Raw genomic sequence first — 15023 nt, 5'->3', positions numbered from 1 at the left:
TTGTTAGGTTTCGGATAAAAATGAAATTGAACAAACAGATTTGCTAATACTATGAACTTTTAAAGTAATTATTATTATATATATTTAAAGTAACTAATTATTTTCTTATACAATGTTAAAGAGCGAGCGAAACTTGACTAGAGGCTTGGCAGCCCTTTTAATTTATAACAGTAAATTCACTAAACTTAATTGCCCATACCGTTGAAAAATTATTTTAGTTTGTTCCTTAGTGCCAAAATAAGTTACGCTAAAAATTAGTATAAAAAAGTTTTGAAGTAAAATGTTATCAGTTGCAGAGATAATAAACTTATTAAACAGTATTCCAGTTGGTTACAAATCACCAGAGGATAACTGTTTTAATGCCGCCAATCAAATGTACATACCAGAATACAAAAAACTTGGTGTCATAACTGTTGCAAATGAGTTACAAGACAATTTGCTAGAGCCGGACGAAAATGATTTATTTTGTGATGTGCCTGGATGTCAAATTGCATTTGAAAACTCCGCTTCCTACCAGGCTCATTTTTACAATGTACATCGATATTTATGTTCTGTTTGCCGTCGTTGCTTGCCTACAGCGCATTTGCTGCGTTTGCATATTTTAGAGTGTCACGATTCCTATTTTATTATTCGCGCAAAACGTGGAGACGCTGTGTATTCATGTTTTTTGGGAGAATGTAAAGTAAAACTTCCTACACCAAAGCAACGTCGAGAACATTGCATCAACAAACATAAATTTCCCGCTAATTATAGGTTTGAACAATTGTGTGGCAAACCATATAAAAGACATACTAAAAAACCATCCAAAAGTGTTGAAGCAAATGAGATAGTCGATGACATGGATGTTGTTGCCGATATTCCTAACATGAAATAAAAAAAACTTGGCTCATCAAAGGCGCACTGAACTAAAACAAAGCTAAATAATAATTCAAAATTTATTTATTTATTCCAAGGTCCATTTTTTTAATAAATATAATGATATCTGCTATGTATTTAAGCATATTTTTATTTTGTCTTCGCTATGCTTCTGAAAGAAAAGATAATGAGCAAACATTTTGTTTCATGTAATTTAAATAAATTCTTACTTGTTAGAGTTGGCTGAGATATAGTGGTAAGCTACCACTAAAAGGAATAGGAAAACACCCAAAACATTGGAAAATATAGCCAGTTGAACGTCGCTAATCATTTTGCACAAATAATTCCTTCACAAACTGCAAGCAAAACAAATATCAGTAATGAATGACGTTTAAAATAAGAGCAAAAATGACACGTCACACTATTGGTTGCAAATATAGTACTAAAAGAAAACCTAAAATCTATTCAAATCATAACTTTCAATAAAAAGTAAGAGACATTTATGGCAAACATACCACTTTCAAGTTAATTATTTGATGCTACTATCAACAAAAAAAAACTTAACTTTCAGAGCACAACCGGCGTAATGTTTTATAATAATGATGAGAAAATCGATTTTATATACACTTTCTGAATATCTGTATCGATACTCATGTAAGTATTACCGCTAAGGTTATCGAAAGCAAATATCATAAAGCATAGGTAACTCTACGGTTATTGTGTAAATATCGCTGTAGTTACACGATCAAGAACTTGCTTTTAACTTGATCACACGCAACTTGATGGCATTGTTTTGAAAACCGCATCGAGTTCTTCAAAATTTTGCATGAAATTAATAATAAAATCGATTGATCTACATAAGTGTCAAAGACGGATGAGTATGCGAATGAATTAGGTACATAAAAGCCTGCCACAAAGAAACGTTGCGCAAGTAAACAGAATTCAGCTTTTCTTCATAACCGCTAACGTCAAATGGCAATTAAATACGTTGCCGCATGAAAAACTTGAGAGATTCTGAGCCGCCTTTAGGGAAATCATTGGTCGCGCTGGTTGGTAATTAACCAGTGATTTAGCCGATATTTCGCTTGCATATATCTTGGTTCCTATGTGTCGCTATATTGATGGCTTTGAATCCCACATACAAAATTTTTGTATTGTATCTGAAAAGTTCTAGCAAATTGAATAACCTACCCTGCAATAGCTATAAATTTTATTGTTTGATGATTATAGACAAACGTTGGATTTATAAAGTCTGTTTGTTATAATATTATCAAGATAACAATAATTGCATGTATATCCTAATAGTAAGTTGTCAGCTGGTATTTAAGAAATGGTTCTAATTATGGGGACAGAACGTGCTTAAAATTCAGCGACATACTTGCAAAGTATCAAATGAACTTTTGAATTATGCTATTATTCTGTCCGACTTGTGGCAATATATTAATGGTCGAACAAGATACAACAGGACACCGCTTCACTTGTAGTACCTGCCCATATATTTGTAATATCAAGCGTAAAACTTCTACACGAACGTTTCCACGTCTTAAGGTGAGCCAATTTTGAAAATCGCTGTTTATCTTATTTTCTTAAACCTGTGTTAATTTATAGGAGGTTGATCATGTTATGGGTGGTGCAGCCGCTTGGGAGAATGTAGATTCGACTGATGCCGAGTGTCCCACTTGTTCTCATAAAAAAGCTTATTTTATGCAAATGCAAACTCGATCTGCCGATGAACCTATGACAACATTTTACAAGTGTTGCAATCAACTTTGTGGTCATAACTGGCGTGATTAAATAGACGGTTTATGTGTTAAAGTTGCACATGCTCTAATAATACGTTGGAATGAATACAAGATTATCGAAGTTTCTGAACGTTTTCTATCATCGCAATTATAGACACGCTTTATCGACGTCCATAAAAATGCTACAACCTCCAGGGAAAAAAATATACAAAGTCCATGATATAAAAGCGTTGCACATAGCAGTTGAATGTATCTTAGATGGAGAGGTAATTGGTTTGCCCACAGATACTGTGTATGGATTAGCATGTAATGCGAATAATGAAAAGGCCATTCAAAAACTGTACGACATAAAGGGACGCGATTGTTATAAGCCAGTGGCTATATGTGTAAAAAATCTAGAGGACTTTCGACGGTACGGAATTGCAGACCATTTAAATGACTTATTACTTCAACGTCTGCTTCCGGGTCCAATTACAATAATCATCGAACGTTCTAAGCATCTTACTAATCGTTTTTTAAACCCCAACACAACAAAAATTGGTATACGTATTCCGCAGTTTTCTTTTATTCAGGAATTATGTTCATTATTTAGTGAACAACCACTTGCTTTAACTAGTGCAAATCGATCCGCCGAACGTAGTAGTCTAAATATAAATGAATTCGAATCCTTGTGGCCCAAACTAGGTGGAATTTTTAACGCAGGTCCCATAGGCTTAACTGAAGATAGACGTTCTGGATCAACTGTAGTAGATTTATCTCAGCCAGGTGTATATACAATAATAAGAGAAGGGGTAGCCCTTAAAACTACTGTAGATGTGTTACATGAATTTAACATAAAACCCATAAAATAAATTATATTAAATAAAATGCATCCTGGAAAAATACAAAGATAGAAAATTTGCAATGATTTTAATTTACAATAATTATACGTACTTCAAAAGCTGTAAATACAACTCTAATTACTTTTATAAACCCTCAAAAATTAACTTGAAATTTTTAACTGTTTTTCAAACATTCGCACACATATGTTCTTTAAATTTATAACATTCAAACTGTAGTTTAATTTTATATACATATAACACTTTCAGGACTCTTAATTAAAGCTGGTATAACGCTGAAAATGGATGCGAAAGTACCTTGGACTTCACTGCCCTAATTAATGTTGCTATTGACTGTAGTAACTTGCTGACTTGGCTATTTGGATGGGTCTACGACGTCGAGGTAACTCAGTTTGTAGTCGACGCCAGCGTTCTGGAGGCCAAACAATGAACGTCGCTCGAGCTGTTAATAAGCCCTGCGCTACAGGTCCGAAAGTGTTACTATCCAGCGAATGGCCCGTGTGGTCCCCTTCTACCCAACAATGACCTTCTGGTATACGCACTATTTCATGTTTGTAACCCAACGTAGAAACGACATCACCCTGTAGTCCAACTATACGTTTTATTATCTTTTGTGTGGGGTCCTTCGGAGAAATAAGTGAAACGATATCGCCGCGATCCACGTGGCATGTACGCACAGCCCAGCGAGATAGGAAAACGTAATCTGTTTGGCTGGCATCTGGGTTAAGGGCTGGTTGCATAGATATTCCTAAAATATAATCGACACACTCTCAGAAAAAGTAATTTATTCACAACGAATATTTAAGAATTGTGTTAATACTTACCGTCCACTCGAGCGACATAGCCAACACAATCCAGAAACGTTACACCAATGGGAATCCCTAGCAGTACAGATTTTATAAATTTACGAAAGGCCATTAAACAAAACGTTTGCGAAAATTAGCAGCACCTCTTCCACACTTATTATTGGTATGCTAATATGTTTTTTGTCTATATAAAATATACATATATAAAGGGTATTTTTATTAGATTTTGCAATAATTTCCAAGTGGAGCTAACAGCTCCATTTTTTCTTCGACTATAAACGCAGAAATACGTATGTATGTACATATTCTTATCTAAGAAAAGTTCTGTTTGTTTCATTCACTAATGTTTTTATAACGTCATTTAATAATTGGACGGTATTGGCGATAGGTTCGTGTAATTTTCAAATATATGTAACCGTCCATTATGTATAATAATTAATATCAAAGCTTTGTACTACTAAATTAATTTAAATCCAGAGATTGTTTTTTTTATTTCTATGCAAACATTAAAATGACATACACGATTAGCTTCAATTAATAGCAGAAAAACTGTGTTACCCTGTATACTTGTTTCACTTGCACTATTTCACTGGGGCAAAATAAAAATTAGTGTTACAGGTTCATTGTAATTACACGTAAAATGAACAATATAAAATTAAGATACGCGTTTTTTTTATTCGGATTTATTTATTAACTAGTAAATTTATAAACTTTTTTAAATTCAAAATTGGTAAAGAATTTTACCCATATTTATCACATTACTTCTTATTAAATGCGAGAGTTTTCTACAGTCGCAGATACAAGTTACTAAGTTTTATTTACATATTTCATGTTTAAACCTTATTGAGCGAATATACATATAGCTGTGCAATGCGTAGGCAACGGTAAGATAATATATTTTTAATTGAGGTATTAATTCTGTGAATCAAATATTTAATAGGAGAGTGAATCTATCACCTAGCTATTACAACGATGCGTCTTATTCTGCCAACACATCATATGCTCCGCTAAATAAAGATTTGGATGATGAGAATCCTGTTGAAATGGAGAGGCTGCCACGCATTGCTAGTTTAGAAAATGGACAATTACATAGTTTTGAAAATACTATTGAGGCTAAAGTGGAAGTAGGTGATTCTTTACAAGCATTGGCTTTGCGTTTTCGTTGTACAGTAAGTATTGTGTAAATCTTAAATCAATCAATATATTATAAAATTGCAACAGGTTGCAGACATAAAACGACTTAATAAGATTGATAAGGATAACGAAATTTATGCGAGGAAGTTTGTAAAAATTCCAGTAACGCCACATTCGATATTATTGGAAACATTACCAACAGTACACAAAAGTGGGAGTAATAGTCCGTCTCAAAGTGAACATGAATCCTTCGAATCAGGCATAATGAGAAACCCTTTGAAAGATGCTAACCTTATGTTAAGCGAAAAACTGATAATAGCTTCCGTAAATGCTTCTGGTAATAATAATCCGCAAAATGTTGACACCATTAAATCAGTTTTAGCCTCTACATTGAGGAGCAAAGACAGTGTCTACTTGGAAAAAGGTGAGTACGAATATGACAAAACTAAAATGGTATCTATTATTGGTAGAATAAATTTTTAATTATCAATTTTGTTTATATACATACATATATGAACATTCACAAGCAATTCTCCAAAATATATTTTATTATCTTTATAAACTATAAATTTTTTCGAGTGAAGTTCGTAAGTGGGAAATTATTAAAACTAAATTTTCTCACGTATTTTTTATGCCCAGCCTGTATGTTTCATTCTCATTTGTTTTATATTTTGACATAATTGTCATTGTTCCACGAAATGTGTTGACAGCTCAAGTTTTCAATTTGTATAGTCATTGCTGCGAGAAGTTAAATAGATTTTCTTAAATTAGTTGAAAACGAAGTTTAAAAATGCCGGATTATTTGGGAGATGATCAACGAAAAGTCAAATCGGAAGAGTTAGAGGAGAAAGAAATAAAGTCTTTGGATGAAGGTGATATTGAGCTCCTGAAGACTTATGGCCAGAGCCAATATCATAGGGCTATCAAAACTATTGAGGAAGACATCCAGAAAGCTGTTAAACAAGTAAACGAACTTACTGGGATTAAAGAGAGTGATACTGGGTTGGCACCTCCAGCCCTGTGGGATTTAGCAGCGGATAAGCAGATACTTCAAAATGAACAACCTTTGCAGGTTGCTCGTTGCACAAAAATAATTAATGCCGATTCGGATGATCCAAAGTATATTATAAATGTAAAACAATTTGCAAAATTTGTTGTAGATTTGGCTGATTCTGTGGCGCCTACAGATATTGAGGAAGGCATGAGAGTCGGAGTTGATCGTAACAAATACCAGATTCATATTCCATTACCTCCAAAAATTGATCCCACTGTCACAATGATGCAGGTGGAGGATAAGCCCGATGTCACGTATAGTGATGTTGGAGGTTGCAAGGAACAGATTGAAAAATTACGTGAGGTAGTAGAGACTCCTCTGTTGCACCCTGAAAAGTTTGTAAATCTAGGTATTGAGCCCCCAAAAGGTGTATTGTTATTTGGACCACCTGGAACTGGTAAAACTTTATGTGCTCGTGCCGTAGCTAATCGTACGGATGCTTGTTTCATCCGTGTGATTGGTTCAGAGCTGGTACAGAAATATGTAGGCGAAGGCGCTCGAATGGTACGAGAACTTTTCGAAATGGCGAGGTCGAAAAAGGCCTGTCTTATTTTCTTTGATGAAATTGATGCGATCGGTGGAGCTCGATTTGATGATGGTGCAGGGGGCGACAATGAAGTGCAACGAACTATGCTCGAATTGATTAATCAGTTGGATGGTTTCGATCCCCGTGGAAATATTAAAGTTCTTATGGCTACTAATAGGCCAGATACTCTTGATCCGGCATTAATGCGTCCGGGACGTTTAGATCGTAAAGTGGAATTTGGGCTACCTGATTTGGAGGGACGCACACATATATTTAAGATTCACGCCCGGTCAATGTCTGTAGAGAGGGATATCCGTTTTGAATTACTTGCTCGGCTTTGTCCGAATTCTACGGGCGCTGAAATTCGTTCAGTATGTACTGAAGCAGGTATGTTCGCCATTCGTGCACGTCGTAAAGTTGCAACAGAAAAAGATTTCTTAGAAGCAGTCAATAAGGTGATTAAGAGCTATGCTAAATTCAGCGCTACCCCACGTTATATGACATATAATTAAAAAAAATTAATAGTGTATATTTTAATGAGATGTTTTTCATTGCAATGAGTATTTGAAATAAATAAAAAAAATAATAAGAAGTTTGAGGTAATAAATGCAAATTAGGTGCATGTATTGTTTAATTTACTTCAGGACAAACCAATACATTGTTTACGCATAATATCACTGGATGAGACATTTTGCAGGTACATATTTCTAAAGGAAATTTGTGACTTCGGTAATTTTAGTAGTCGGTCATCGAAGTCACTAATTGATAGGCCCAGGAAACGAGCGGTTTCGTCGGGTTCGGACCAAAGGGTGAAGGGGGTTAAGTGGGTTGGTTTCTTGGGACGTGCAAACAGGTGATTAGTATAGTGCGGGGACATAAGTTATAAGTATATGTCAAGGTCTATTCCGGATAAGTAGAAATTTAACTTGCTACAATAACAAGAACGAAGCTGTGTTAGGGTCACTTTTGTTTCACGCAGAAACTCGAGCACTTGTTCTAGGATTAGTGGTCTTTGGACTCCAAGTACCAGTGAACAGCGTACGAAGGAGTCAATGAAGGTGTTAATAACTCCACTGTGAATGGTATCCAATGTCTAAAATGGGTCGCGTCCGAAATGTTTTCGGAATATTGCTGTACCTCTTCGATGTGTTGGAGTAATGTACTCTAGACGTTCCTAGAGGCGGTTTCTCTTCCAAATTTTTGGGCGAAATATTGCTGCATCTCGTGGGTGTGTTGGAGGAATGTACTCTAGACGTTCCAGGGGCGGTTCCTCTTCAAGCAAGCGATTTCAGTGATGGTTTCTTCGACACAAGTGACCCTTACCATCCCAACAGGGATTAGATATTCCGTTAAAACAACAAAAACATGGTTTCTTCGAACTCATCCTAGCAGGAATTGCTTGAAGAGAAGAGGGTTATGCTGTTTTACAAGTAATATGCGGTCCCAAATGTGTAGGTGCTTATTGGGAGACTCCCTGTTATTGTCCGGAGTGCGGTATTTTGGCAGGTTTGTATCTTCTGCTTACTGCTGCATGTAGGCGACCATATAGGGGTATAACCGGCCGACCGATTGCTTTGTATGTCGCCAGCAAAGTCTCTTTGCCTTTGTCCCAAGTGCTGTCGGATTGGGACATGAGGATCTTGTTTTGGCTCGGTATTTTTGTACCGATTGAGGACTTTGCTGAGGTAGTATATTTCTATCGAGTCTATGTTTTTTAACATTACAATATTTATACCGTATAGATTGTTGAATTTAGATACCTAAGTAAGTGCTTCGTCCTTCATTGTACAGAATGTCGAATTGTCTATCTGTTTCACCAGGTCTATCCGCCTGCGACAGATTGTCAGGCAGGAGGGCCAAAGGAGTCTAGGAAACGACGCGTTCGGGCCAAAGGTAGGAAGGGGTTAAGTGAGTTGAGTTTATAGGGCATTCAAAGAGAGAGAGTATTCGGCCAAGGTCTGTCATTTCGACGATTTAACCCTGTTTAGATCGGCAAGTAACATATAACAATTGCAAGTGGTCTTCAACTATGTTGCACATAATTCCTGCAAAGATTTTGTTCATTCAAATCTATTCAAAAGAGGAGGTGTTCGGTCTCAATTTAATACTTTCTTTCTGTGATTGTGCTGTTATATATTTCGCTGAAATCACTAAGGAGACATTATATTCCTGCTGCAATATTCCTTGGGCAAACCACGATAGGAATTATGTATATACTCATAGCTTTATATAATTATGTTCATAGTTTAACCGATGGGGTCAGTTTCATTGAACAAATGACAGTAGTAATGAAAAAATTTACAAAAGGTTGGTTGTCATTGAAACCAGCTAACGGCAGGCCCAGGAAGTGGGTTGTTATATGAGCGGGATTCATTGGGCTTGCAAAGAGGTGGTTAGAGTCATGCGAGGATTAATTGCCATATATTTGATGTGGTACGAAGTCGGTGAAGATGTTGATAGCTCCACTATGAATGGGGGACAAGCATATCTGAAGTTTGTTCCGTTCGTAGTCTGGTCGGGGTACTGTTTAATGTCACCAACCTAATTAAGGAAAGGTCTCTTCAAGATCCAAGAAGCATCCGCTTCAAGCAGATGACTGCAGGGAAACATTCCAGCAGAAACCGTTTTAGAAGCGGAAGCATGCAGGAGAGCTTTACTCTACCTCAAACTTTTCAAAATAGTTTAATCGAACATTGACATAAAAGCAATCCATTCTTCAACAATGAATTGCCTCCGTTGGGGCCTTTTGCAGGAATTAACGAAAACCACGTTTCGCGTCTTGTAAATTAAATTTTTAAATTTTTTTTGTATTCCTAAGTATACTTTTTTACTTAAACTGTTGCATTTCACAGCCTAATCGACTGATAGGTTAGAAATTTATACAGGCGTCTTGAAAGTTCAGTCTAACTGTAAAATATGCACTTGTTTTGTATGTATGTGCTTAATCCTTTTCATAGAAATAATGCGAGGTAACCTGGTGGCACAAGTAACCATGAATGATGTTGGGATATATAACTACTAGTTGTTTAGAAAATTAGTCTAGTTGATTTAATATTAATGTAATTTTTTTTTCTAGAAAATCATTCTACCAATGACTCCACGGCATTATTAGAGGATTTTCTTGATGACGATTTTGCGGATACATATGTACGACCTATACGAGGGCCCTCAATAAGTGCTCTACATTGGTCTGGTTCCGATGGCGACATGACTTGGGTATGCTTGTTTGTTGTAATCTTGGCTTTATGTTTTGCCATACCATTGATAGTTGTGATATTTTGGACCCATCCACACAGCAGCGGCAACAACAATGCAACAACAAATAACTGACATAGTGGTTTGAACACGAATGACAAATATCTTTAACGGTATATTTATATTATAATTTATGTATAAGTATATGAAGAGTCCTTCAAAGATTCTTTAATCTAAAGATGTCAAACATATGTACATCCTTACAATTCATAATATGCGTGAATATAGTAATGTGAATCTTTTGCACAGTTTTAATAATAGGTTCTTAACGAAAATCGCCAGGATTATAACAGGTAAATAGCTATATACATAAATAAATAAAAATTTAAGAAGAAAAAATGATTATTTTACTGCAGAGTGCCTTCATCGTTTTTCAGTCTAAAGATGTTTATGTATGTACTTGTTTCTACAAAACTTCTTGTTTTTCAATCAAATTTTACAATAAAAATTTAAACTTTTTATTAAAGATATCGTTAGTTAGATTATGCGAAACCCTTTTGTAAATAATAACTATTATAATTAGGAACCTGTCTATTGTGAGTAGCTTTAGTTTTTAATGAAAATTGTAATATTTATACCATCGGCTCGTAAAGTCTCATAAAAAGTGAAATAAATAAGAATTTGAAAAAAATCTAAAATCTGATTAGTATTTGTTTAATATACCTATGTTTTGTTCTCCAAATTTATTCCATAATAAAGATACTCATATTGAGTGTTCGTAGAGAAAAATGGATTTGGTAGACTTTAAAACACGTCTTATTCGTCTGCAATCCAGAAGAATGTGTACTTGATACTCTCAGTCCTTTTTAAGGAGTTGGGGTTAAAATTGGACAACAGGCGTATCATCGCTTACTTTTGATTAAAATCATATACATATTTCAAATTCGACACATAAAATTCCTATGCGGTAGTGTGAAAATCCCCATATAACAAAATTTTAAATTTCATTTGATTCTTTAAATGAAGAATAAATGCAATAAAAGTTTGGAATGTACTTCCAAGCACTCTGGAACGCCTTTTCAAATTTGCGTGTAACTTAGAAAATATTCACCGGAACGTTATAAAGTTTTCTGTGTATTCTTATATGTACATTCTTTTTCTTTTTTACTGGCGTAGACACCGTTTACGCGGTTATAGCCTAGTTAACAACAGCGCGCCAGTCGTTTCTTCTTTTCGCAATGTGGCGCCGATTGGAGATTCCAAGCGAAGTCATATCCTTTTCCACCTGGTCTTTCCAACGGAGTGAAGGTCTTCCTCTTCCTCTGCTTCCCCTGGCGGGTACTGCGTCCAATACTTTCAATGTAGCCACTCTCTTTTAATTCGCTGAACTATGTCAATGTCGTCGTACATCTCATACAGCTCATTGACATATCTTCCAAACTACCTTTCTCTCGAAGACTAATCAGACGTTGTCATCGGCCATGCCTCTGCACCATACAGCAGGGCGAAAATAATCAGTAACTTATAGAGTTTTGTTTTTGTTCGTCGAGAGAGGACTTTACTTCTCAATTGGCTACACAGTGCGAAGTAACATCTGTTGGCAAGAGTTATTCTGCATTAGATTTCGAGGTTGACATTGTTGTAGCTGTTAAAACCCGTTCCAAGATAGGCGAAATTATCTACGACTTCGAAGGTATGACTGTCAACAGTGACGCGGGAGCCATGTCGCGAGTGCAACGACTGTTTGTTTGATGACACGCGTGTACAATCTTATAGAAGATTCTATCTTCTCTATTTAGTTCTGCAGCTTGAATTATTATCCCCAAGAGTAGATTGAAGAAATCGCACAACACGCAGTCGCCCCGTCCGAAACCTCGTTTGGTATCTAACGGCTCGAAGAGGTTCTTCCCGATCCTGACGGAGCTGTTGCTCAACGTCAGTTTACACAGTCATATTAGGATACCAAAACCAGACAAAAGAAGCTTTAAAATCGACGAAAAGGTGGTGCGTGTTGATTCTCTTTTCACTGGTCTTTTCCAAGAATTGTTGATATTCCAGGCCTAAAGCCACACACTTTCACACAATACGCTCGATAGAACTTCATATGCGATGTTGAGGAGGTTTATCTCACGGTAGTTGACGCAGATTGTTGGGTGTCTCTTTTTGTGGATTGCGCAGAACACACTTAAATTCCAATCGCTGGGTATACTTTCGTCCGACCATATTTTACAAAGAAGCTGATGCATGCTCCTTATCAGTTCTTCGCTGCCGTGTTTGAATAGCTCGGCCCGTAATCCATCGGCCCCCGCCGCTTTGTTGTTCTCCAGACGGAGAAGTGTTCCCTCCATAATTTTAGTATGCTCTGAGCATCGGTTACCAGATCACCTCTGGGGGTTCTACATGTTGGAATTTTAACACCATGGATTTTTATTCATCTATAACGTTTCCGTCTTAATTCATAAGTACCATTTTACTGTATTAAATAGTTTATATTAAAATAATTTTATGTATGTATACGGGGCCGCGGTTTTCTAGCATACTTACTATGCATATATATTGTAGATATGTACATACATATGTATGTAGGTTTGCCTGATTGACAACTGCAAACATATCATCGCCACCATTTCTGTTAAATGCAAAATAATAATGGTTCTATAAAAAGTTCCCAAAGGCAATGAAAGTCTCTATATTTCGGAATTAAGTTAAGTTTTATTTGGTATAATTATTTAACTGCACTTAATTATTAAACCAATAAGCAAATTTATTTTAAATACGATAACTTAAATAATACTTTCAATTGACAATTCGTAACCAACAAGAACTAATCAGAAACAGAAACTGATTCAATGGCACGGATTTATCAATATACTTATTTGTATGACTGAATATAGAAATACGTGTTATATACATACATATGTATGTACAGACGTAAAACATATCTACATACAATATAACGATGTGTAGCAGAAATTGGCAAACATATTTAGTTTCGCAAAATAGATTCCAACCAGCTGTGAAACTTCAGGTGTTTTAGACTTAAGAGCAATGTTTACTTAAACTTTAAATTCTCAAAGAAAGCAATATTACTTTTCAGCATACTAACACGGCGTAACATATTTGTGGTACTTTTATTGTTATTATCCTCATAGTAAGCGGTGCGCTCTGGAGAAGATGTTTTCGTTTTGTTGGTTAAAATATCCATATTTGCTGAAGGATCGCTGCAAGAAGAGTACAAATGCTTTATATAGCAATTTACCATTTGGTATATTATATACTAAAATATTCTTTTAAATAGTACGAAACGATTGCAGACTCATATATTCTGAATTCATTTAATTCGTGTTATGACTTAATTTAAGAATTAATTTTGTATATTAATATTCTCCCACCATTTTGGGTTGGATGCATTCACTTACGTTTCTAGTGACGATAAATCTGATGCAATAGTAGCGTCTTCTGTCATTTCCGGAGCTGTTACCATATTTTCCGTCTGTGCTGTCGGCGGGTTGTTGAGTTTAACAGCTGTAGAAGGCCGCTTTTGGATCTATAAAAATAAAAATTACTTATTGACAAATCAGTGGAAAAACTAGATGATCGTAGGCACAAAGATGTCAAAACCCAGAAAGGTACAAATTGGGATATTGCATATTTGCATTTGCGGTGATATAAGGTCATTTGCTCTTGCAGCTCATTAGCAATTTCTTTGTCCAAAGTAAATATTTACTTTAATATAGGCTTGAAATACAAATAGAGGTATATGGTATATTATATCTCATATGTATGTGACCATTTCTACAATTATCAAATCAATACATTTGATCTTGTTTAGAAATAGAGATATTTATAGGGTCTATTCAAAAGTACCGGCTACGAGGCTTACTTAAATATCTTTATTCCAACACGATTCCCTCTTTTGTTCTATCTTTCTAAGTGGTATTAAATGTGAAGGGATAGATGATGAATAAGTTTTATTTCTTTTTTGTTGTTATTATTTTGTTATTAACAGAAATGCCATTCCAATTGCATTTATAAATGTGTTCTTATTTCGCATTTTTCGAGATTTTGAAACTTACCCCTTTTTTCCATCGCTTTTCGGCTTGAGAACATTTATTTGAACTCAGAAGAAACGCCTGCGCCAAAGCTTTTACAGAAGGCATAACTTGTGCCACCTCCTCCTCAACGACCGCCTTTTCGCCAACAGAGAGCTACAAGAGAATGTTCGAAAATTATTTTATATAAACGCCAATGTTATGTCTTACCCCATGCGCTTCCTCCTCTAATGGCAACACCTGGCTGGGATCTATTAATCTTCGTTTCGGCTGTAGAAATTTGAATGCCTTCGGGGTGGGGCCTGGAGCCAGGGTTGATACACAAGTTTCAGCGGGTTTCGCTTCTAACAATATCTCTCTAGGATATAACTCTTTATATTCATCAATTTTTTTAGATTTCGCCAGCGCATCTTTTGTTAATGCGCATTCGGTTGTCGCTGGAAAAGGCTCGACAGAATCTGAAGTTGTCATGGTTATATCTGTCGTCGACGGTTTATCATCATTGTGGACGATGACTGTTGTCTGTTTCTTGAAATCATAAATACGTATTGTGTCCGAATCGTCACTGGTTGTAGTATTTACCGAATTCATAGACTGATTTGACAGCGTTTCAAAGGAGGCGCTTTCTTCCACCACTTGTGCGGGAAGTGCGAGGTATACCGTTGGGTGGATAACAACAGGGGTTTCTTTTGCAATTATTTCGTTGCCTTGACTTATACTCTTCGATTTTTTATATACAAGTTTTATCAATATGAGGTATGTGTTCGATTTTTATATTTTTCGAGTGTATTTGACGGTTTATAGGATGATTTTTTTTCGT

The 15023-nt window shown here is 35.8% G+C and overlaps 8 protein-coding genes across 12 annotated transcripts in view; 5 read left to right on the top strand and 3 right to left on the bottom strand.

Annotated features, from left to right (window-relative positions):
• Positions 1-3: 3 nt before the first annotated feature.
• On the top strand, positions 4-961 carry LOC120781243 (protein lethal(2)k10201). The gene has a single exon (XM_040113383.1). It carries the CDS (start codon positions 281-283, stop codon positions 872-874), a length of 594 nt encoding a protein of 197 aa, XP_039969317.1. The 5' UTR covers positions 4-280; the 3' UTR covers positions 875-961.
• Positions 962-982: 21 nt separating this feature from the next.
• LOC120781244 (dolichyl-diphosphooligosaccharide--protein glycosyltransferase subunit 4) lies at positions 983-1482 on the bottom strand. 2 transcript variants are annotated; one of them, XM_040113385.1, is made up of 3 exons: positions 1371-1482; positions 1086-1211; positions 983-1024 (listed from the first exon to the last, which is right to left on the bottom strand). In XM_040113385.1, exons 2-3 carry the CDS (start codon positions 1184-1186, stop codon positions 1006-1008), a joined length of 120 nt encoding a protein of 39 aa, XP_039969319.1. In that variant the 5' UTR covers positions 1187-1211; positions 1371-1482; the 3' UTR covers positions 983-1005. The 2 variants fall into 2 exon arrangements, with proteins under 2 accessions (XP_039969319.1, XP_039969318.1); XM_040113384.1 differs by having other exon boundaries at positions 988-1027; positions 1371-1481.
• A 700-nt stretch (positions 1483-2182) lies between these two features.
• LOC120781294 (DNA-directed RNA polymerase III subunit RPC10) lies at positions 2183-2721 on the top strand. Its single transcript, XM_040113492.1, has 2 exons — positions 2183-2403; positions 2464-2721. The coding sequence occupies exons 1-2, from the start codon at positions 2263-2265 to the stop codon at positions 2647-2649; spliced, it is 327 nt and encodes a 108-aa protein (XP_039969426.1). The 5' UTR covers positions 2183-2262; the 3' UTR covers positions 2650-2721.
• On the top strand, positions 2675-3579 carry LOC120781292 (yrdC domain-containing protein, mitochondrial). The gene has a single exon (XM_040113489.1). It carries the CDS (start codon positions 2699-2701, stop codon positions 3446-3448), a length of 750 nt encoding a protein of 249 aa, XP_039969423.1. The 5' UTR covers positions 2675-2698; the 3' UTR covers positions 3449-3579.
• On the bottom strand, positions 3382-4593 carry LOC120781293 (mitochondrial inner membrane protease subunit 2). 2 transcript variants are annotated; one of them, XM_040113491.1, is made up of 3 exons: positions 4261-4593; positions 3734-4184; positions 3382-3470 (listed from the first exon to the last, which is right to left on the bottom strand). In XM_040113491.1, the coding sequence occupies exons 1-2, from the start codon at positions 4352-4354 to the stop codon at positions 3763-3765; spliced, it is 516 nt and encodes a 171-aa protein (XP_039969425.1). In that variant the 5' UTR covers positions 4355-4593; the 3' UTR covers positions 3382-3470; positions 3734-3762. The 2 variants fall into 2 exon arrangements, with proteins under 2 accessions (XP_039969425.1, XP_039969424.1); XM_040113490.1 differs by lacking the exon at positions 3382-3470 and having other exon boundaries at positions 3591-4184.
• Positions 4594-4818: 225 nt separating this feature from the next.
• On the top strand, positions 4819-10849 carry LOC120781290. 3 transcript variants are annotated; one of them, XM_040113488.1, is made up of 5 exons: positions 4819-5126; positions 5183-5411; positions 5464-5800; positions 10033-10172; positions 10253-10849. In XM_040113488.1, exons 1-5 carry the CDS (start codon positions 5113-5115, stop codon positions 10280-10282), a joined length of 750 nt encoding a protein of 249 aa, XP_039969422.1. In that variant the 5' UTR covers positions 4819-5112; the 3' UTR covers positions 10283-10849. The 3 variants fall into 3 exon arrangements, with proteins under 3 accessions (XP_039969422.1, XP_039969421.1, XP_039969420.1); XM_040113487.1 differs by having other exon boundaries at positions 5204-5411; positions 10033-10849; XM_040113486.1 differs by having other exon boundaries at positions 10033-10849.
• On the top strand, positions 6065-7572 carry LOC120781289 (26S proteasome regulatory subunit 7). Its single transcript, XM_040113485.1, has one exon. It carries the CDS (start codon positions 6167-6169, stop codon positions 7466-7468), a length of 1302 nt encoding a protein of 433 aa, XP_039969419.1. The 5' UTR covers positions 6065-6166; the 3' UTR covers positions 7469-7572.
• A 1994-nt stretch (positions 10850-12843) lies between the features above and the next one.
• Positions 12844-15023, bottom strand: part of LOC120781272 (titin) — a 40102-nt gene continuing 37922 nt past the window's right edge. The window contains exons 13-16 of the mRNA XM_040113463.1: positions 14414-14923; positions 14228-14359; positions 13571-13698; positions 12844-13372 (exon numbers count right to left, since the gene is read on the bottom strand). Of these exons, the coding sequence (XP_039969397.1) occupies positions 13204-13372; positions 13571-13698; positions 14228-14359; positions 14414-14923 (939 nt within the window). The 3' untranslated portion in view covers positions 12844-13203. The remainder of the gene's footprint in view (positions 13373-13570; positions 13699-14227; positions 14360-14413; positions 14924-15023) is intronic.

Source organism: Bactrocera tryoni, unplaced genomic scaffold, assembly GCF_016617805.1.
Source record: "Bactrocera tryoni isolate S06 unplaced genomic scaffold, CSIRO_BtryS06_freeze2 scaffold_517, whole genome shotgun sequence".
NCBI lineage: Eukaryota > Metazoa > Arthropoda > Insecta > Diptera > Tephritidae > Bactrocera > Bactrocera tryoni.
This window is presented reverse-complemented; position numbering and strand designations above follow the sequence as displayed.

Excerpts from the sequence above, each read along its gene's own strand:
- LOC120781243 (XM_040113383.1), top strand. The coding sequence starts at position 281 with ATGTTATCAGTTGCAGAGATAATAAACTTATTAAACAGTATTCCAGTT.
- LOC120781244 (XM_040113384.1), bottom strand. The coding sequence starts at position 1,186 with ATGATTAGCGACGTTCAACTGGCTATATTTTCCAATGTTTTGGGTGTT. Across the intron at positions 1,028-1,085 it reads ATCTCAGCCAACTCTAACAA|AAGCATAGCGAAGACAAAAT; the intron begins GTAAGAATTTAT and ends CTTTTCTTTCAG.
- LOC120781294 (XM_040113492.1), top strand. The coding sequence starts at position 2,263 with ATGCTATTATTCTGTCCGACTTGTGGCAATATATTAATGGTCGAACAA. Across the intron at positions 2,404-2,463 it reads GAACGTTTCCACGTCTTAAG|GAGGTTGATCATGTTATGGG; the intron begins GTGAGCCAATTT and ends GTTAATTTATAG.
- LOC120781292 (XM_040113489.1), top strand. The coding sequence starts at position 2,699 with ATGAATACAAGATTATCGAAGTTTCTGAACGTTTTCTATCATCGCAAT.
- LOC120781293 (XM_040113491.1), bottom strand. The coding sequence starts at position 4,354 with ATGGCCTTTCGTAAATTTATAAAATCTGTACTGCTAGGGATTCCCATT. Across the intron at positions 4,185-4,260 it reads CTATGTCGCTCGAGTGGACG|GAATATCTATGCAACCAGCC; the intron begins GTAAGTATTAAC and ends ATTATATTTTAG.
- LOC120781290 (XM_040113486.1), top strand. Across the intron at positions 5,412-5,463 it reads CTTTGCGTTTTCGTTGTACA|GTTGCAGACATAAAACGACT; the intron begins GTAAGTATTGTG and ends AAATTGCAACAG. Across the intron at positions 5,801-10,032 it reads CAGTGTCTACTTGGAAAAAG|AAAATCATTCTACCAATGAC; the intron begins GTGAGTACGAAT and ends TTTTTTTTCTAG.
- LOC120781289 (XM_040113485.1), top strand. The coding sequence starts at position 6,167 with ATGCCGGATTATTTGGGAGATGATCAACGAAAAGTCAAATCGGAAGAG.